We start from the raw sequence: 22,920 nt of genomic DNA, 5'->3' as shown, positions 1-22,920 counted from the left end.
CTCCTCGCACTGAGGCCTTCTGCTGGTTTAAAGATGTAAATGCAACGAGACCACAGAACAGTAATATAATGTTCTGCAAAGCAACTACAAGCGTTGTCTTTAATGTGTAATCTATAACATGAGTAAACATCACTCAATATTATTCTCTTAAAATCTGTGTAAACAGATTTGTAGCAAAACACGTACAGACAGAATGTTAAGAAATTTATAGGAAATTACAACTTCAGTGATTGCTGAAATCACGTGACTTCAGTTCGACATGCACTTCGAAACACTGATTCGAAATAAAAGGTTGCGAAACTTCGTGAAGCTTTAGTTGTGTTGTGCATCATGGTCTATCAAACAAGGTTTCTAAATGTGTCATATAAATAAAGTTAGGCTTCTGCTGCTTTTTGAAGGGGGATTGTCGATACATGTGTAAGTGTTTGGGGAAGGTCGGTGATGTGGCGCTGGTGTTTCTGCACGGACTGTGAAAGCTGTAGCACCGCCGGAAGTTCATTCCACGCTTCGACTCGTTCTACAGTCAGGCGCGAGACGAGACAACACACTGAAATTATCGGAAAAATTAACAATTAAATCGTCTTTACGACACACAAGACACTAATAATGTCTGACAACGAAGACAAGTGAGTTCTGAACGCGTCGGCTACAGTGGTTTCTAAATATTTACTGTTGTTTAAAGTGTGTGAGTGTGAAAACAACACGATGAGATCATATTTCTTTAGTCTATTTTAAAACTTAAACATTATAAATGTGAACGATATTATAACACGAGTAACTCCGTAACTCTCTAACTTACATCGTGCTTTAGTAAATCTTTAGTTTAGGGTTTAACGTTAGTTTACATCGTGAGATCTGTTGTCGGTTTGTTTATTGACTTCAGTTTGTGTTTGTTTGTTGTTGTTGATCAGTTTTGATGACGGAGATTTTGATGATGTTGAAGATGAAGAGCCTCTGGATGATCTGGAGAATGTGGAGGATGTGAGATATGTTTTATTATGATTATATTCTCACTATTGTTTCCTGACAAATAACTGTTAATGTATTATAATGTAATCTCATAATGTCAAGATTTCCGGCTGATATTTCATGTCAAAATCGAAAGGAATTGGAAAGTCGTTGTATTTTGCATATAAATTATATTAAGACTAATTTTTCATTATAAGAATTTGGTTTATTGCATTGTGACATTATTTACAAGATATTATTGTACATTTAAACTCCTCAACTTTCAATTCTGTAATAATTGTTGTTGTTTTATTAAATAATAATACAGCAGAGTATATATTTATAAATGATCTTTATTGTTGTGTTAGTATAATGTAAGTTAGGTCAATTTTGTTATGTAGCTAATTAGGGCTGGGCGATATATCGCATCACATTGATATGCACATCTCGTCAGTAAAGCCGGTTCCTTGATTAGTAGTAAATCGCCATCACCTGCTTTCAGATGGAGCGGCATTTACTACAAAGAGCCGTAGTTAACTGACAAGCTGAGCCATATCGCATTAATATCGCGGACGTATCGCCAGCAATAATTAATGCGATATGGCTCAGCTTGTCAGTTAACTACGGCTCTTTGTACACAGCAAAAACTCCAGTGTTAAATTAACACTCCTGGGAGTGTATGAGTCCACACTCAAGAGTGTTTAAGTTAATGAGATAATTAAGTGATTAATTTAGTGATGACTGAACATTATTGAAGACACCTGATGATAACAAGCAGAATCACTGAAGGAGAAAATCACAAATTGTAAGTTACCATTATGGTGATCGGTGTTTGCTTTCAGGCCTGATAGCACTCCGGCGCCATGCCGGATTTCCGGCGTGTACAGACGTGTCTGCGAAAAAAAAAAAAAAAAAAACAGGTTCGCGTGATCTGACAATTATCCCAAGATCTGAGAGGCGCTTTCACTAAACCACACCAGTAAGCCTACTTCAGCCAATCGGTAATAGGGTAGGGGCTGGTCTTGGGTTTTGGCCAATCAGATTGATTCAGCAGTCACTCCACGTGCAAATTTGTTTTGTGTTTCCCATACACTACGAATGTGTTTCCCACACTGGCAGCGCGAAACGTAGCCAAAGTCATGGAGTGCAACTTTATGAAGCCAGGGGAAGACACCAAACTTGTCGATAAAGGCATAAAGAATAAATCGTCTTGGATAGAGGAGGTGGGTAGAGACGAAAAGCCCTTCGGAAGCTGGTATCAAAAACTCCGGCAACCAGGAGCATGTTTCTGCACTTTGTGCGCAAGGAAAATATTATATGGAACTAGCGGGAAAAAAGTGCTGCCTCGAAACGAGTTAGACCCTAGTCATCAAGCAACTGTAACTCATTGCCTGATTTGAGGTAGTTCACATATCGCGTCTTTTGCGCGCTCAAGTTCATTCAAATGTAGGCGCGCGGTAAGCGCGCTCATAATTGAAGCGACGCGCTCGTTTTTTTCTGAAATGCCCATCGCAACGCAAGTTATTAGGTGGCCAGTGTTTCACTTTCCCTCCAATAATATTTTGTTTTAATATCGCAGCGACGTGTGCTTACTGGGAACATAATAAAGACACCTGGACTCGGTAGAGACCAAAAGCCATATATGGCAAGACTAGTGGCCGAGTCCGAGACCACAGAAAAACGGTCTCGAGTCCAAGACCGGACTCAAGTACTACGGCCCTATCTACTATTTTTGATAACTACAAACGATCACCGTAGCCTTTACGCTAGTACTAACATTCTATGCAAACTAACACTTCAACCGGAAGTGGAAACCATTTAGTCAGTTAAAACCGCTATGAATCATGGGAAATAGAACGGCGCAGAATAAGGTGAATAATATGCAAAGTACAATTTTCTATTAAAAAAAAATGCTATATTTATTTTTAATAGAAAAAAATTCTATTAAAGGTATTTTATTTAACAGAAGTCGTATTTTATTTAACAGAAGTCGCCTACAGTGAACGGTTGATTTGGACTACATCCCTCTACTTCTTTAATGACGTCACTAAAACCGTATCTTGACTAACCTCCGCCCACAGGAATACACAAAAAAGGAATACACGTTTGTCGCCATGTCGTCGAGACGCTGTTATTTTCATCCCGAGTCAAATCACCTTTGTTTTGACCCGCCCTGATCGAGTTCACAGCCATAGATGAGAATGTCTCCTCGTTGTAGGTGTTGTGTGGCTGGATGTATTAATCCACATAGCTCTCTCTATTTACTCCCGAAATCTGAGGCAGCCGCTGAAGACGAGGTGGAATTATTTTGTTTTTAAAGACAATTGCTCCCTCAACTCTACCGAAATTCGTTTATGTACTTGCACACTTATAACTTACTGTGTTTACTCAGCTCTTACGGTGATGTTCTGAAGTAAAACTGACGCTTCATCTTTTGTGTGATGTACAAAAAACTTTATTAAACTCATCAGTACATGTTTGATCATCATTCGGACCTGGTCCGAAACAGCAGACTTGTAGGCTATTATAATAGTGGATACATACAAGCAGATGACAAATACGTTATAACCGTAATTAAACTACTAAACCATACCTGTTTCATCTACAGCACTCTGACTCTGTAGGCATTGTTGTCCGACTCGAAATGAACACCGTTACTGAGAGTTTCTGATATTATCATCATTCCATGAGATGAAATTGTCCTGAGAGACTGAGCGCGAGCTCGTGAAGCTCCGCCCCCTGTGCCGTGCAGCAGCAGCTCATTTGCATTTAAAGGGCACACACTAAAACAGCGCGTTTTTCTGAGCCCCAAAAAATGACAATTTAAACATTCTGTAAAAAATTATGTTTTGGGTATTTTGAGCTCAAACTTCACATACACACTCTGGGGACATCAGAGACTCATTTTACATCTTGTGAAAAGGGGCATAATACGGTACCTTTAAAATGTCTTAAAAAGGTCGTAAATTTGACTTACTGAAACCTGCTACTGTAATATAGGCTTGTATTGGGTTTGTTCATCTCATGTCTGAATGATGTCCATTTATATCCACAAAAGTCACCAGAATCTATCATTTAAGGGACTATTTATCAAAATGTTCTCCTAGGGGGAGCACACCCCTGGATCCCGCTTGACAATTATGTTGATCAGGGCATATATCTTGGCTTAGGGGCCCACTTATCTCCCAGGGAAAAAAGTTCAGGCTCAGGATTTTTTTCTACTATCACCCCTGTGCTTTAGTTGGGCTCTTGACCCTTATACATTCCCTTAACATTTTGTTTGTCTGCTGTATCTGAGTTATAACTACCAGATGAACAAAGAAAAAAAAAATGATTTTATGGTGTTGGTTATTTTATGACAATCATCATTTGAACTTTATGTTTTTGATTTATTTTGTTGGTTACAGAATAACTGTGATTCTGCATAAATATCCAGAATTTTAGATATAATATAAAGCAGGGATGGGCAACTTCGGTCCTGGAGGGCCAATGTCCTACAGAGTTTAGCTCCAACCCTAATCAACCACACCTGAACAAGCTAATTGAGGTCCTCAGGATTACTAGAAAATTACAGGCAGGTGATTATTTTTTTTTTTTCAGGGTTGGAGCTAAACTCTGCAGGACCGAAGTTGCCCATCCCTGATATAAAGGATTTCTTAAAAGTTGTTTTAAAAAAATCCTTCTTTTAGGCACACACAGACATAAAGATTCAGTCTATGCGTCTCAACAATGGTGACGAGCAGAATATTCAATTATGAAAAGTAAATTACATAGACAATTCAGATCATAATTTATTCATACCGCAATGCATGATGGGAGCCATTAATGAGTTGTGATTGGTGGCAGCCACCGCAACATGCTTTATTATTGTCACCATTGTTGAGATTCACAGGCTGATTACTGATGTCTGTGTTTTAAATTAATTTATCTGATTGTGTTTTGATCAGAACAATGTTTATTAAATATTTTGGATTATAAGAAAAATACTGATAATCATATGCTGTAGAATCACAGAGCTCAATTATCTCAATAAGCTTCATTTATCAAATCACAGCATGATTATGTCAAAACATAACCAACACTATCAGATCACACTTTCTTTGTTCATTTGACTGTTATAAATCAATAACAGCAGACAAACAAAATTTAAACTGAATATATAATGGTCAAGAGCCCAACTAAAGCAAACACTGATCACCATAACGATGGCTTACAATTTGTGATTTTCTCCTACAGTGATTCTGCTTGTTAACATCAGGTGTCTTCAATAATGCTCAATCATCACTAAACTAATCACTTAATAATCTCATTAACTTCAACACTCTTGAGTGTTAACTTAACACTGGAGTTTTTGCTGTGTAGTCAATGCCGCTCCATCTGAAAGCAGGTGATGGTGATTTACTACTAATCAAGGAACCAGCTTTACTGACGAGATGCGCATAACAATGTGATGCGATATATCGCCCAGCCCTATAGCTAAATATTAGTTTATTTTGCTTTTTTAGCTCATAATCTCAGTCCCAGTAAGATTGATAAGTGCATATTTTAGGACTATTAAGATTGTTTTATTGTGACTTTGGCAATGAAGTACAATATTTAATGTTAAATACAACAGGCTACTATTTATTGTTCAGACTTTGTTTGATTCTCACTCTTCAGTGCATAATCACATGTGAGTATTTGTAGTGAGAATAGTGTTGTTTCTCTAGTTTTTTGGCTCATAATTGCAGTCTCAGTTGATCAGTTTCAGTCTCTTCTGACAGTCTTGTGTGTGTTTCTCATCCGATGTGTTGACGGTGTGTGTGTGTAGGAGGACCAGGAGAACGTCCAGATCCTGCCGGCGGGTGAAGGTCAGCAGGCCAATCAGAAGAGAATAACCACACCTTACATGACCAAATACGAGCGCGCACGAGTCCTGGGGACACGAGCACTGCAGATCGCGTGAGTGACCTCTGACCCCTGACCTCCTGCACAAACATACCTCAGTTTACAGCTGGATTATAGAGCTGAGGTTTGCAGACCTGCCAACCTGTATGCATTTTGACCTCAAAGTACGCTGGTGCGATTTGTCACTCTAAAGTACGTAAAAACCTGTGCACGCGCAGTCCTCAAATCAAGCAACAGAGTTCGACCAATCACAGTGCTGGGTTCATTCCCCAAATAGCAAGCGGGGATGATTGACAGATGATCATTATCTATTATCTATGACTGAGACTGAAAATCGACCGCAAAAACTCTTCCACTCCTGCCGTCTGACTGATCTCTTTCAGCGAGGACAGTAACGTTACAGTATCACTCAATCAATCAACATTTATTTATATAGCACAATAAAAGCAACAGTAGTTGGCCATGTAACAGTACTTCTGACTCCTGAACAGGGTCCGAAATTAACACCCGCCAAGCGCCAAATGCGGGTAGATTTTCCGTTTGGCGAGTATATCTCAAAAGGCTATCCGCCACAGTGGCGGGTGAATGTTCATACCAAAATAATAAAATTGTCAGCGCGCACACGCTCTTCTGCCTCCTACGAGAACGAGCAGAGAGAGAGAGAGAGAGCGAAAGCGAGTGAGTGAGCCCCGGACGCGCGCGCACTCACTATTCAGAGTGGACAAGCGTCCCGTACTTTTTGACAAGCGTCCTTGACAGGGCGGCCAGAGCTTCTTTGCAGCTCAAGTCGGCGGCGGTGTGTACGTATCTGTTGACGGCGCTGAGGAAAAAGGATATGTGAAGCTCCCGCCACTGGAAGAAGCTGTCGCCGCCCATTTGTGTCCTGCTCATCAAAGTCGTGCAGAGCGTCTTCAGCACTCGCGGATCGTGCATACTCCGCCGCTGGCCAGGCTGCTTATGCTTTACACACCATACATGGCCGGTCTTTTCTCGATAAAATTAGTTTTCTCATAGCGTTTGCAACGCAATACTCGTTCCCTTATCTCTCAGGGAACCGAGGTTACGTAAGTAACTTAGCCGAGTACGTTCTGCCTTCCCTTGCACGAGTCAGGAAACAAAACTGACAAAAAAAATAAAATAATGATTTCACCCCAATGATAGTAATATTTCATATATTTCTCTCATTTTGATATATATATATATATATATATATATATATATATATATATATATATATATATATATATATATATATATTTTTTTTTTTTTTTTATTATACATTTCAAATTTTGCTCTGGACAATTTTTTATGTTTGTATTCAAAATAATATGCCTACCTTATTATCTCAATTAAAAGTACTGAAATGAATGTATATGTGACAAAAAAAAGGGCTGTTTATTATTTTGGCCGGTAAAAAATATGCTTGGCTGGTGGATTTTTTCATCTACCAGTCCCCGTGGCAGGTGAGCCAAAAAGTTAATTTCGGACCCTGCTCCTGAAGGTAAACGGGCCTGGGGTGGATGTGGAAAGGTGAATATTGTGTTGAGTTTACTTAATCCTCTAGATTCGACGATCACACGGGAGTGATTGTGTGGATTAACTTAAAATACGCTCTGTCAATCATAGTCACTCAGAGGAGAAGACATCATTCAGACATGCAGATTATAAAATGCTCAAGTAATGTCTTCATGTAAAGTTTGTAACATACTTTGGTGTAAATTCCTCAATGGCTGTGAAAAACAACAGCCTTTACCTCCTCAAAAACAGCTCTGATCACAGCGACCCGTTTCAGTGCATGTCTCTTTAAGGCCGCGGTTCCACCAAAGCGTTTTTAGCCGACTGAAAACTAGCTAGCTGTGAACGCCTGAGAGCGTTTTGGCAGCGCAGCGGCTTTTTCAGTTGAGGCACTTTGCCCGCTATGATATGTATGTGCTAGCTTTACATTTTGTTCTTGCTTGTTTTTTTATGTCAAAAAGCATTTTGTATTATTCATCCAATTTTTTTTTTTTACTCATTAAATGATGGACGCTTTACCGTTAGTTAAAACAACCGCGTGTTGTATGTCGGATTCGGCTAACTTATACTTGATTTCTTTTTTGGAATATAATGGATTCGTTTTGCTATTATTGGTCCTGTTTATTCATTGTGAACTGTTTTCTATAAATATGTTTGTATTGGCTAACGTTTATTCAGCTAATGAGTGTCCTGTTTATAATGTCACGCATATAAACCCTTCTTTCTGTGGGATTTAGGACCATATTTGGATATTGGAATAATAAGTCAAGTAGCCTATTTTAAAATGAATCACATGTGCACACAATGTTCCTGTTGTTTTTTTGTTTTTACTGTTTTCTAGGGGTTTCTTAAATTGACTAGTTGACCGGCTCACATTATGCAATGCAATATTAATCATGAAACATAATGTGAAAAGTGACTTTCACTGTATCTCATAATGTTGTCAGTGCAGTGAAATCTTTGAGTTGGGTCAAATTTAAAACTTTAGAAGAAAAGTAGAATTATGAGGAGAGGTGTGTGTCTGTGTGTGTCCCGTCTCACACTGATGGTGCTCAAGCTTGGCACGTCTGGGTTTGCTGTGTAGTGATTGGTCGTTCGCGAATGAGCCGGATCTAAGAGCCGGCTCTTGTAGGTGAACGTCGGGAGCTGGCTCGCATATCTGAAGAGCAGACTCTATTTTTAAAAATATAGTATATAGAAATTAAATCATTATGTAGGCTAATAATGAAATAACGAATGATTTTAATTGTATTTAAAATAATTGACTTATACTATTTTGTTTCGATATTAATTATATTTTAAAACAGCCAGTCGTAGCCTACCACTCGTGGAATAGGCATTTAAAAGAGAGACAGATTATGGTCTGATATGACATCGGGCAATTGCAGCGCAAGATGTTCAGAAGAACACAAGAGCTAAACTTCTACAAGCTCAATAACATCCATAAAATAAAAAAAAGAAGGTAAGAAGAATAGTCAGTCATAACTTTGCCCATTAATTAGATGTGCAAGGCAAGCAGATAAGTTTTTGGGTTGTTATGGACAATTAAAAATGTGAATATTCACGTTGCACAGTTGTGTGGTGGACTTTCAGCGAGTTAAAACATATATTTTTTAAAGAGCCGTTTGTGAGTCAAAAAGAGCCTGCTCTTTTTAGTGAGCTGAGTCAAACTCATGAAAAAGAGCCGGATTGCCCATCACTATTGCTGTGCTAGCGCTGCAGTGGTGCTCAGTGACATCACTTCCTGTGTGACAGCATGTGCTTAGTGACATCACTTCCTGTGTGACAGGATGTGTGCGCCGGTGATGGTGGAGTTGGAAGGAGAGACGGATCCGCTGCAGATCGCCATGAAGGAGCTCAAGTACGACACACACAAACACACACACGACTGTTGTTGACTCCAGGATCTGTCCGGATGAAGCGCTCGTTGTAGAAAAGCGTCTGATAAATGAATACATGTAAATGTGAAAGTCATATTGAGAGCTCATGGTTGAGAACACCTGTCTTATATAATATACACACAGAACTGTCTCGTATGTGTGTGTTTCTCATCTGTTGTGTTGATGACGTGTGTGTGTATGTGTGTGTGTTTGTTTAGTCATATTGAGAACATTGGACCCCATTGACTTTCATTGTATGGACAAAAACACACTGATAAAGCTTATTGATGTGTGTGTTTTTACTGTCCCTCAGGAGCAGGAAGATCCCCATCATCATCCGCCGGTATCTTCCTGACGGCAGTTATGAGGACTGGGGCTGCGACGAGCTCATCATCACTGACTGACCTACACACACACACTCAGATCAGACAGCAGATCTGTGTTTGTCACATCAGTGTTTACAGCGCAGGTCTCCTTGTGTGTGTGTGTGTTCTGCTCTGGTTTATAGTGGAGGTTTGGTTTCATCCTGCAGGTCTGGTGTTTGTCCACATGAGGGCAGCACACACACACACACACACACACTTTACTCTGAATGTCCTTATTTAATGTGTATTTGTGTTTTATTCATGCAAGATTAAACCTTTTTGTAGTAAATGACGCCCTTTGTTTTTATCTTTGTTGTTGTGAAAATACTGTAATGTCAGTAGATCTTTCTGCTCCTGATGGACACACAGACAACATTGAAACACAATGTGAGAATCAAGTTCAGCACACTGATGACTGTGATACATGAGTATAGAAAGTTCTCATATTGTGCACTGTATACGCATACTTAAGGAAGTCACTGAAAAATGACTAGGTAATTTACTTGCTAAAAACGGCGATCTGTTTTCAGAGGAATTCTAAGTAAACTCACCAATTTTACAGTGAATTTTGACATGAAAATTCACACTAGGAAGAAATCTTAATCAGAAATCAGGCTCGTTTGTATTATGGTTTTGGGTAAAAATGGAGTGAAGCAGAAGATGCTGATGCAAACATGAGTTCCTCTATGAGTAATATACAGATGAGACGCATATTAAATCTTAAATAGGTTTGTGTCATGTTACTAACTCTTTTTCTTTTAATTCATTGACTCTCTGATGTGGTGTCTGAAGCACAATAATTCAAACTTACGTTTTGATGAAAGTGCAGTTGTAGCATTAGTCATTGATTAGCTATTTTTATGCTGAGATTATTTTAAAATCTATACATGAACCATCTGTGTATTTTGCTTAGATGGTAGCCTACCTGACCATAACAACTGGCGTATATAAATGTTTATTTTATCAAGACAGCCACAAAATGTGATTGATTACAATCACTATAATAAATTACAGGGATTGGAAAGAAATGGTTATATTCCACTTAATCAGTTTACATGTCTTTTCCACTGCACTGAAAAGTACAAAAACATATTTTAGCGAACATTGAGCTCTTTTTTAGTAGGCATACGCTATAGGATCTGTCGATGTGTTTTAAAGCCTCCACAAGGGGCCGCATTGGCGGTTAAGTTGTTCATTTTATCCTCATCGAAATTAGTTTAGTTTCGACCATAGACAGTATAAGAAGTGGACAGAGCCATCTCATTGGATCTCAATTGAGACAAGTGAAGCCCATTTTTAGCGATTTCTTAGCACTTCCTTTCCTGACGCTCAGACTCAAACCGAGCAAAGCGTTACACGGACCACGTGAGCAACCCGTCTGTCTTCTAGTAGCTGTGCCAAGAGAAATCTGAATCATTCCCTTCCGAATCTTGCAGAGACGGAGAGTGTGAGTAGGAGCTGTCCATGAGCTAGGAGCAGGAGCAACTTTTGCTAGGTATTCTGATTAATTATTTTGTCATTTTGCCTCCACGTCCCCCCGATTGCCCGCGAGCTTCTCCTCCCGTCCATACGGTAATCTCTCTACTGTGCGACAGAGAGTCGCGTGGTTATGACGCAATCGTTAGCCTACTTTTACAAAAACTGCTTCTACGGGGCCATAACATAAGCTACAAGGTAATGGAGCATTTTATACATTGTCGTGTTTCTTTAGAAATAAATAATGGACAAATGGAGTCTTCAAACGCCTCAGATGTAAAGTTATTCGCTGTCAAAGTGACGCCAAAATGAATGGGAGTCAATGGGATGCTAACTGCAGGTGAAGTTCTGCTACAAGATGGTGGCACGCGGCCGGTGTGGTATAGTATTCTGTACATAGATATCATATATAAAGGCTAGATGTCTCGTGCGCGCTGCTGGCCAATGGAGATCGATGTCTGCACACGGCGGCCATCTTGCGACAGTGGACTCGCTCACTCGTTTAATGGTGCATATACGTTTAAATAACCATAACTTGCTCAATTTTCTACCGATTTTCAAACGGTTTGGTTTGTTATGAACGTCAGAGATGTAGTTATGACACTACATACATAAACTGCATACATATGAAAAATTATAACATACATGTTTAAGCATTCGGAATTATAGCCACGTTAATAACGTTTGTAAGAAACCAAACCGTTTGTAAATCCGTCAATATTTCAGCGAGATAAGAGGATTTGTGTGCGTGCTGATCATTCACCTTAATGCACAGAGCACTGACACAAGATGGCCGAACGGCGATGCCGGAAGTGAATGTGCCATAAGACTTCTAGCGTTTATATATGATATCTATGATTCTGTACCCGTATAGTATTGCCATATTAGACATTCTCTGGTATTCTGTAACCCTGAGGACCCAGTTAGTATGCCAGTAGTATGCCTGATCTAAATCTGTTCTCGCGATAACTTGTAGCTAACGTGAGCTGTTTAAAGGTGTGTTCGACATCGGCTGCGGCTGGATGCAACCGATCGGCGAGAGTAGCCGCGTGCAGGCGGGGAGGAGCTGCAAACGGAGACGTGAAGTCGGGCACTTTCTGGTTCCCGTAGTGACCACTCACGTGGTGTTCGCATACTTTACCACAGCTTAAGTGAAATAAATCAATGCAATATTTGCCAAATAATACACAGATGTTTCAGAGACATTTTCATTCAATACTTTATGTATTGCTTCATACGGAGTCTGTTTGAACAAGAATAAAGTTCAACATAAGATACTATCAATGAAGTGGAGTCTACGTTTTTTAATCAGTTTTAATTGGATAAACATGACACAATATAACATTGCAACGACATGAAAAGAGTGTTCACTGTTATAATAAACTGATTTGAGAGCTTTAGAGGAACTAAAGGTGTTCGAAATAAACACGAAACACACGTGATCGTTGTCATGCGGTGAATCCGGCCAATCGTGGAACAGCTGTGTCGTCATCAGCCCTCCTGCAGCCCAGTGCAGCCGCTCTTGAGAAGCTGCGCTGGCTGAGTTCTCCGGCTACTCTCGAATCGCTCTCGCGGTACTTTGATGGCATATGTCACAGTCACGTGGCGTCGGCGCTGTATCAAGTCGGACAAAATTTCTAACCGGCATGCACTGCTTTAAGTCAGCCGCCGATCGGTCTGCGCAGAGCTGCATGAAGTCGAACAAGCCTTAAGTGTTATTATGTGGTAGCTTTATGTAGAATGCTAAATCCCGCTGCTATATGCAAGGTAAGATTGAATTAAATTTTATATTGTATATGTAAATTGTGTATATTCTATAGCTAATATTTAAAATCTCAAGTTGCGTCAATAGCAGGAGATAGACCGCGAAATTTAAAAATACTACTCTTATTGTGTCACGAAATGTAGTTTTAAGAGTTTTTCAGTCGAGAATGTAGTTATTTTAATCTCAAATATGTTGTTTGTTTATACAGATAGCGCCTATTTCAAATTTTGATCTGACGTTTTCGGAGATGTGAGATCCAAGGGATCACCGGGCGCTCAGCGCTCACGTATCCCGCCTGGCAGAGTCTTATCTCGGCTAGAGCTGCTGACGTCTGCCGCTGAGTCTAGTGGAGTGGTTAAACATGAGATATAATTCGTCTTGTGTAGGCTATGTCTAACGGACGATCTTTGATCTCATTAATCTATCATTTTCGTTTTGGCGGGGGGCAAAGTTTAGTTTTATAACTTTATATAACGTTAAATTGTTTAGGCTATTTATCTTTAACGTTGTGCCTGCTGACTTATGTTTGACTGAATCGTTTAATTACTTTATTTCTTGACTTGTATGGCTACTTATACTTTCATTATTGCTATTATTGATCAATAAAACTGAAATTTAACAAAAAGAGACAGGGTTGTGGCATTTTATTTTATATAGCCTATGTAAGAATATTTTAATATATATATAATATGATATCACCAACACGGCATGTATTTTTCTTTTCATGTATGGGAAGTATTTCAGAGTATGTTGTCTTGAAAGAAATCAAGCATCACTGACAAAGGCTCAAAAGAGACCATGACTTTCTAAAAGATCTTTTAAATATAGATTGTTTGTGTTTTTGTTTTACTTTTAGGACTGGAGAACATCTGGTAATGAGATGTCACTTTTTTCTGTTTGTTAAATGCTTAGTTAGGGTTGGGATCTCTGCAAAGGAATACCTTCTCACAACATAGCGATGATAGCAGTAACACCAAAACGTACTTTGCAAGATTAAGCGCTGTTTTATATGGATTAACCCTTTCATGCATAGTGGTCATTACAGTGGACAGCTATTAAAAAAAATAAAATTTTGTTTTAATGGCATAGTTGCACATCATCCTCTTCAGTGGACCCATCCTGGTGCATCATCCTATATATTTAAACCAAGTGGCAAGCCGTTGTGTTTCGATTTTTCCCCCCTCCAAACCAAGATGGCAAATGGTCAGTCAGAAATGCCAAGTTGCTCCGGAATATCCACCCATTCCTTCTATCCTAGGAGACTCTTGTAGGTAAAAAAAATATTGCAGCATCAAGCAATATCTAATGAGTCCTATCACAGTTGGGTCATTATACGTAAACGTGCCATTTTGTGTCCCTTAGGGAAAAAAAGCTCTGTAAATCTTAATAAACCATAAAACAAATAAAATATTTTATAATTTAGTTTCCGTAATATGTCTAATAATATAAGAATAAATTAATTTCTGTTTCTTTTGTTTTTAAAGGATTTTAATCACATTTTTTGTGCAAAGCATCTTGCAGAAATGTTGAAAATGGCATGTCCCTCAGTATGATTTTTCTACTTCTGCTTGTATCATCTGCCTTTCATGAAGTTGATGGTAGAAGACAAGTGTTCTCTTCTTTTCTTTGAGTTTATGTAATATCTGAAAGACAGGGACACGCTCATTGTGTCAGCCCTGTTACCAGAAAAGCATACGTTAAAAAGTTATTTGTACATATTTAAAAAGGGATCTCCATATCTCAGCTCAGGAGAGGTGTAGAGAGCCAGGACTTGCACTCCTCTCTACGCCTCATCGCCCTCTATCAGAATCCAAGGTTTCAAGAAGATCCGAGAAACTTTATTTTTCGAACCAAAAAAACTAAAAGGCCCTACCCTACCCCTGTCATTTTTTTTGGGTCAAAAAATAAAGTTTATCTGATCTTCTTGAAACTCTGGATTCGGATAGAGGGTGGTGAGGCGCAGACAGGAGTGCAAGATTGGAGGCTCTAGAGCCTTCCAGAGCTGAGATATGGAGAGATATGGAGATTCCACAAAGCATTTGTTACACTATGTAAAATAGTGGTTTCGCGGACAGTGGACAGTGTGCTTAGTACAGTCGGGGTGGTTTAATTAATGAGAATTGATATCACACATGACGGGAGAGCAAAAACACATAAATGTCCCAGATCCAATCAGAGGATGCAAAATAATGGTTTCACGGACACTGCATTTTTATGCAAATCAAGCACTAAAATGACTTGAAAATGAGTGTGATGTGTTCAGTCGAGTGTGCTTAGTACAGTAGGGGTGGTTTAATTAACGAGAATGAAACCTTTAAACACCAAACTTTTCCGCCCGCTCCAGGGGGCCGTGGCGAGATGGAAAATGGCGCCCCCTAGTCGATCGGCCCTTTCTAAGCGGTGTCTGCGAAACCACTGTGGTGGTAAACGCATTCATTTAATGGGTAGGTGGGAGTTTTATAGAAAAGTCCCAGGGGCCCCAAATTTGGCACGATGACCCCTGGGCCTGCCCTGATCGACATACCGAAAGCGCCGGTCTGTAGAGCGAAGGCAAAAATATTCCCTAACCCTAACCCTAAAACTAACATTTTCAGCCACTAACATTAATTGGTGAGTTGGAGTTTTATAGAAAGGTCCCAGGGGCCCCAAATTCGGCACGGTGACCCCAGGGCCCGCCCCGAGTGACATACTGTACCAAAAGCACAGGGCTCTAGAGCAAAGGTGAAAAATTTCAGCCGCTATTGGGGATGCGAAAGTAGACTGACTTTGGTGGCAGCGATATCTCTGGAACATTTCTCATTTGCAAATGCCTTTGCATTTATTTAAAATGGAAAAATTTATTTATTTATTTAAAACCTTTTCAAAAAGTAATTAATATGTCAGTAACAGGGTTGACCAAACACACACATTTACATTGGTTATATGAAAAAAATAAAATACATAAGATGGCACGGCACATTTTCCTGAGAGGTAAGGAGGTAAGGATCTACTTCATCCAAAAAGGTGCTTAAAGGGATGATTAATCAGATTTCTCTCCCAATCTAAAATCAAAACTTGGAAAATGTAACTGGGTCATTATACGAAAACGTACCATTTACCACTTTTAATGTTTGATTTTCAAAGTACTGTTTTGAAAATCTTTAAAGGGATAGTTTTGGAAGAATGTTTGTAACCAAACAGATCTCGGTCCCCATTGACTTCCATAGTATATTTTTTTCTACTATGGAAGTCAATGGGGACCAAGATCTGTTGATTACAAACATCCTTCAAAATATCTTCCTTTGTGTTCAGCAGAACAAAGAAACTCATACAGGTTTGGAACAACTTGAGGGTGAGTAAATGATGACAGAATTTTCATTTTTGGGTGAACTATCCCTTTAAAGATTTTCAAAACAGTACTTTGAAAATCAAACATTAAAAGTGGGAAATGACACGTTTTCGTATAATGACCCAGTTACATTTTCCAAGTTTTGATTTTAGATTGGGAGAGAAATCTGATTAATCATATGTCCACTATAGTGGACCTCATGCATCAATGGCTACATTTCAGCTACAATTCATACTTATACTGTGAATATTGTTTTCGAAAACACTTAATCTGCAGTGAATTTTTTTTTACTGTAATTAAATGTATTTGGTATTATTAGAATGTAATGTGATTATATAGTATGTGACTTGTAATGCATTACTTGACTCGTAACATCAAAAAGTAATCTGATTTCATATAATGTAATGCGTTGCTTTACTCGTTACATCAAAAGTGATCTTATTATGTAATGCATGTTACTTGTAATATATTACTTTACTTATAAATGAGTTATAAATGAGAAGAGTTATAAATGAGAGACAACTTCTTAATGAGTTTATGTCTTTAAAAAGGGATCTCTGGATTCGGATATGGGTGCTGAGGCGCAGACAGGAGTGCAAGATTGGAGGCTCTAGAGCCTTCCAGAGCTGAGATATGGAGATTCCACGAAGCATTTGTTACACTGCAAAGCCCTTAAGCCCTTAAAGTGATGAAAAAGAAGAATGCAATAAATAGTGTTTGCATTAAAGAAGAATATGATTTACAAAACAAAAACACAACCAAGCCCCTTTAACCTTTCAATATTTTTTGTTTAATACTATGATTATAATTTTTATTGTTGTATTTGTATTTCTTTTATGCACCTGTTCTGTATATTCTAATGCAAAGATGTAATGATATTGCCATGACGTTTGTACATTACAAAAAAAAAAAAAACTATTAGAGATAACGTTTTTTTATCATCTACAATATTTTTGCACACATCGAAAGGGCAATATATATATGTTACACAGGTTTTTAAAAACAATTTAATGCGACTCATCAATAAAATATTGTCATTTTTAAAGACACTTGAAAATGACCAATGAGAATGCCTCATCACTTTTTTTTTTTAAATGCGGGACTATATATACAATTGTCATGTTTCACAGGTCCCTTTCGTCAGAAATTCTACCAAGTATCTCTGCGAAAATTACATCTTTTGGACATCTGAGCATCTCTCTGGACAGTTTCATCTCTGTGACCAATACATTTACCTTACTTAATTCAAAAATACAATTTAATTATCAATTTAACTTCACATTAATTATTGTTTTTTTCCCCCTCTCATCAACCAACATCTCAGTAAGTATATCCATCACCCGGTGTATTTTAATAATGTTTAATTGTAGTTATATTTTAATATTAACGTAATTATCGGCCTGTAATATTTTTTACCGTTATAGATACTTAAAACTAAGTTCATAATTCTTGCATGAGCATGATTTTCTTTCGGAAAAACTATTTGCAATGTTATAGGCCTAATACAATTTGGACGAAAGTCTTTGTTGCCGAATGAAGAATTAAAAATGAAAGGCCTCAGCTCGTGTAACGTTAACGTTATAGGCACTTGCATAAATACATCAAAACGAGTTTGAGCACTTGCGCATAGTTGCATTGAATATATTAATATATATATATATATATATTAATAACTCGTGCTATCCAAGTTATTTTATTTTTTTCTGTCATCCTTTAGCTAGTGTTACATTGATCATGCTATTAAAGCAAATGGTTTTACAACATTCGAGCGCGAAAAGACACACACGTGTCCTGACAGACGCGCACCTTTGGTGCGCACTGCGCAGCAGTTGGCAGTCGGCAACGCAGGTCTTAAAGGGACAGCACCCAATATAGCGGTCTCACTCGAGGTCAATCAAATAACAATGGGAACAGAGAAAATTACTCACTGCTCCTAACTAAAGAACCTTTGTAGCTTTAATAAGGATTAATTTATATCTAATTTATAAATTATGCAGTGCAGAGTGTTTGATCGCTTTATTCAATTTCTTTGTTTTTCCCATATTTATCAAGACATCAGTAGCTGTATTAGTATCAGTGATACTGGCCTTCATTTATATAAAAAAATGTCATTAAACAAGTATTTAAAATATAATGTCTTTATTTAGTTATTTTATGTTGTTTCTACATTAATCTGGAGATTAAATGTGAAGTTATTAAATGATAAAATATAGTAAAAACGTATAGAAACTTGGGTAACACTGTATAATAACGTTCAGTTGTAAGTCATTAATAAGTGGTTAGTTAATGATGAACTAATCATTTACAAAACATTCATAAATTATTAGCAAGTGATATAATAACATTTTATGTATGTTTTGTAAATTTCGTTACAAGTCATTTACAAGTGATTAGTAAATGATTAACTAATTATTTATGAAACATGACTATGCGTTCATAAATAATTAATAAGTGATATGTTCATTATTTTATGTATGTTGTGTAGATTCAGTTAAAAGCCATTTACAATTGATTAGTTAATGATTAACTAATCATTTACAAAACATGAATATGCGTTTCATAAATGTTCATTATGTTACATTTTTTGTATGTTTTGCTCACATCAGGTGAACAGTGGTTAAAGACTCCATATGTTTCAGAGAAGACAGCTGTCTATACCCTCACCAGTCAGCACTTACACTGCAGTACACACTACACTACACACTATACTACACACTACACTACAGAAGACAGCTGTCTATACCCTCACCAGTCAGCACTTACACTGCAGTTGCAGTACAGTACACACTACACTACTGCACCTTTGAGTTTGCTTATCAAAGCAAAAACAGTGAGTGATGTTCCATAGCACTAAAGACTGCAAGTGTACAGTTGCATGTGACGTGTTGTGTGTGTGTTTTTGCAGAGTTCCCTCGTGCCAGTCCATCCACGACACTCAGGTTCAACGAGCTAACTACGTCTGCTGCGTTGCACCTTTGAGTTTGCTTATCAAAGCAAAAACAGTGAGTGATGTTCCACAGCACTAAAGACTGCAATTGTACAGTTGCATGTGACGTGTTGTGTGTGTGTTTTTGCAGAGTTCCTCGTGCCAGTCCATGACACTTAGTCCAGCCTCCTCACCTACCAGGTCACGACCGCACCATCTAAAGGGGAAACTGACTGACTGCATCATCTAGACCTTAGGATGGTTCCACAAAGAATTGACTGCACATACAACATGAATTTACTTCAAACTAAAGATCTGACTTTACATACAGCAAAAGACACTGCATCTATTTGTGTCTCATTAGCTCTCAAAAAACTTTAACCTTACAGTTCATTAAATATTTTAACACAGCTAACTCAACATTAATTGTTTTTAAATCTCCACAATGTATAGCCAGAGGACTATCACAAAAGTGTTTAGGAAAGTAAATACATACTAGAGTATGTTTGTTTAAAGCTGCTTTGTATTGTGTATTTTAAAAAGCCCTATAAATGTCCTAAAACAATGTGCATTTTGCTTGTAGTTTTGTGTTAATACAAATGTAATATATTACATTTCATAATTCAGTTGAATTCATTATGTATTGTATTGTGTAATTTAATTAAATTTTTATATAAGTTTTGGTTCTCTCATTTTATTACATTAAATGTTATTGTGTTGTATGATGTTCTGTATTAAGAATTAATTATGACATAAATCATATGCATTAGTACACAAATGACATGCTTGTAATAAAAAAGCAATTTATGCCCCATTGCTGAATAACAAATAACTTTGTCACAAAACATACTTTAAAAATGTTATTTCTTTCAAATAAAAGATTATTATATGAATTAAGGGGTTTGATTAATTACATTAAAAATTGTGATTCCATAATTTTATTATACTGTTCTTTAGTCAAGGCTAGATTTTATATTTTATATTTATTTATAACCCACAACACATAGCTAGCATTCTGTAATTTATTTAAATGTCTAAACTGTTAATACGAAAAATAGTAATATACACAAATAAGCATTATTTTAATAAATAAAAGTGTAAAAAATAATTACATAATTATAATTGCATTACGAATGGCTGTTAATATGGTAAGGCAGTATCAGTGCAGTATAAGCTCAGGAAAAGCTCATAGCACGAATCACGATCATCGGATAACGTTAGCTGTATGCTATGCTATTATCTAAGCTAACTAAAAAACACTACCAACGAGAAATGTTTAATTTCACAATCTATAGCTTCGGTTAAATACTAGTATATGAACCGTATAATTTAAAATACATTAAATACATTAATGATTCGTTATAACGTAGTACAAACGTCTTCTATAATAAAGTGATTTTGTATGATTTGTAACCAGGCACTAAAGCGATTACCCATAAAACGGGCTTTGAACCAATCGGATTGCTTGGGTCCTCAGCCCGGACCCATTACTATACGGGTACAGAATACTATACCACACCGGCTTCAACTTCCGGTCGACTTCCTTCCCGCCTGGTTTCGATTTAGTAAATATCACCAACGCATTGACAAAATGGCGAACAGTTCAGGTAAGATTTGAATAATGTATATTGGCATGTTTACTTTTATTTAAAGTTATTAGCAAGTGTCTTTAATGATCCATCATAATATAATCTTATAGCAACTAAAAATCTCACTTTAATCATTAAACGCTGCGACATAAGTTAAGCAAAGTAAACAAAACACGGCTTACGCATATTAAACACACAACTGTTAGGCCTACAATTAGAAATCTTAAAACGTGTAGCCTGTTGTGCCGTTTTCTGCCATTAAACTAAGGGTACTTTATAACTTGTGTTTGCATTTATTAGTGGTTATTTCGTGTTGTTTTTTGGTCTTTTCCAGGCATTATTACACGATCGATTTCGACTATGAGTGGAAAGAAGAAACGTGAGTTTTGGAATAACGTATTCTGAATCATTTCAGTCATGTTGCTCATCTTACCTAGATTCACAAACAGTTTGTTTTCTTTTGTTGTTTTTTAGGGAGAAGAAGTAGTGCAGATTTAAATCGCCCAAACAGTAAGTCATTAAATGATTTGACAGCAATAGAAAAGTAATATTTTTTAAAGTCCTGCCCAGCTAACAGACTTTTGTTATAAGAACGTTCTCCAAATATTTGGTTCTGGGAACGTGAAAAATGTCCAGTTTTCTTGACGTTAGTGCAGGGGTTCCCAAACTTTTTCAGTCTAGGACCCACCTAGACAAGTATAATCAATCTCAAGACCCACTTGCACTGGTGCTACCAAATTTCTCAGTCTTCTGGTCGCACTTTTTTTTTTTTTTTTTTTTTTGCTACATGCCATGGGATTAATCAATGCATGTTGATGGTCTTAATCTGCATACCCTAGTTTTACACTTATGTAAAAAGACTGACAGTGACAAGACCTCATGTTAGCAAAAATATTTTAAACTTTTAACTCTTAAAAAACTTTAAAAAAAACATGTATGTTCTTTAATGTTTGATTGTAATTTTACCGTCTTCACATAGGCATGGGAAATGATACGATTTTATCAATAATAATAATGCCACTGACGATTCTGATTATCGATCCGATTCTTTAACGATTCTCTTATCGATTCTTGATAGCACTGTGTGGAAAAATGTAGGCATATGCTTTTCAAAAAAAACAAGGGGTTTTATTTATTTTAAAGCTTGAGTAAGCAAACTGTACTTTTTATGTAATTTATGTAATAAATAGAACCTTATTGTACAGTGTTACTGATTATACACCGATTCAGACGTCACTGAGTTCACTGTTGGAAAGATCAGTTGTTTTAACCATTTATTAAAATGAATCGGTTCAAAGGAGTCATTAGTTCGCGAATTGGACGTGTCGTGCGCGTTGTGTGATTATCCCAGCAGTTAGGACATGGACATCCAAGATTTGTGTCAACACAGAAAACATTTCATCACTGGATAGTTTTTTTTTTTTTTTTTTTCGTTTAATTAAAGTGTTGTTTTATGTCAGCTGAATGTCTGGGACGCTTTTCAGAGAAGATAAAGCAACAACTTATTTAGCACAATTCACACCCAGCGGTAATTCAGGAAAAAAAAAATCTCCGGATGCTCCACATGAAACTTTGGTCTTCCAACCTTTTACCACCGTGTCGATTTATTTTGATTAATATGTGCGAGGGAGAGAGAGCAAGACAGCGCTTAGTTTGGAGACGGTGAAGTCTTGTTACACTTTCGCCTGGCTCCGAAGAGAGAGAGAGAGAGCGCGCGCGCGACCGAGTCTCTCTCTCTCTGCTCGTTCTTTCAGTTAAACATGCACTGTGACTCTGTCACAAGCGCAGCAGTTCATCTACATTACTCACCGATCAAATAAGACTTTGGCGGGACAAAAAATCACTTTGGCGGGCGCTAAAACTCACTTAAGAGTCGTTTGGTCATTAATCGGACTGGTTTTGTTTCACTCATCGTAACGTAAATTTAGCTGCAGCTAGTGCCTTTGTGCGACCCACCTTTTCTCACTGTGTGACCCACAAGTGGGTCGCGACCCACAGTTTGAAAACCACTGCGTTAGAGGAACGTGTTTTAAAAGGTATAATGTTCCTCAAACGCTCTTTCAACTTAATTTTCAACATTATAGGAACATTGATTTCTAACATTCCAAGAACATAAAAATATCCAGTTTCCTGAATGTTACTAGAATGTTATTTAAAGGTTAGTGTGATGTTCCTGTAACATTCTTTCAATCATATTTCAAAAGAGTAATAAGAACACAAACTACAACTTTATTCAGACAC

The 22,920-nt window shown here is 37.5% G+C and overlaps 2 protein-coding genes across 4 annotated transcripts in view; both read left to right on the top strand.

Moving 5' to 3' along the window:
• Positions 1-263: 263 nt before the first annotated feature.
• Positions 264-22,920, top strand: part of polr2f (RNA polymerase II, I and III subunit F) — a 59,219-nt gene continuing 36,562 nt past the window's right edge. Inside the window, exons 1-5 of one of the 2 annotated variants that reach the window (XM_084412599.1) lie at positions 264-626; positions 912-981; positions 5,759-5,889; positions 9,140-9,211; positions 9,544-9,888. In XM_084412599.1, the coding sequence (XP_084268725.1) occupies positions 607-626; positions 912-981; positions 5,759-5,889; positions 9,140-9,211; positions 9,544-9,634 (384 nt within the window). In that variant the 5' untranslated portion in view covers positions 264-606 and the 3' untranslated portion in view covers positions 9,635-9,888. Of the gene's footprint in view, positions 627-911; positions 982-5,758; positions 5,890-9,139; positions 9,212-9,543; positions 9,889-22,920 lie in introns of those variants that run through there. The other variant, XR_014627792.1, reaches the window with a different exon arrangement.
• Positions 20,630-22,920, top strand: part of LOC311291786 (GTPase IMAP family member 8-like) — a 32,095-nt gene continuing 29,804 nt past the window's right edge. For both annotated transcript variants that reach the window (XM_084411057.1, XM_084411056.1), the window contains exons 1-3: positions 20,630-20,697; positions 21,014-21,058; positions 21,154-21,189. In XM_084411057.1, the coding sequence (XP_084267183.1) occupies positions 20,682-20,697; positions 21,014-21,058; positions 21,154-21,189 (97 nt within the window). In that variant the 5' untranslated portion in view covers positions 20,630-20,681. The remainder of the gene's footprint in view (positions 20,698-21,013; positions 21,059-21,153; positions 21,190-22,920) is intronic.

Source organism: Rutilus rutilus (genome assembly GCF_951802725.1).
Source record: "Rutilus rutilus genome assembly, chromosome: 1".
Classification (NCBI taxonomy): domain Eukaryota; kingdom Metazoa; phylum Chordata; class Actinopteri; order Cypriniformes; family Leuciscidae; genus Rutilus; species Rutilus rutilus.
Note: the sequence above shows the minus strand (reverse complement) of the source record. Positions and strands in the feature narration are given on the sequence as shown.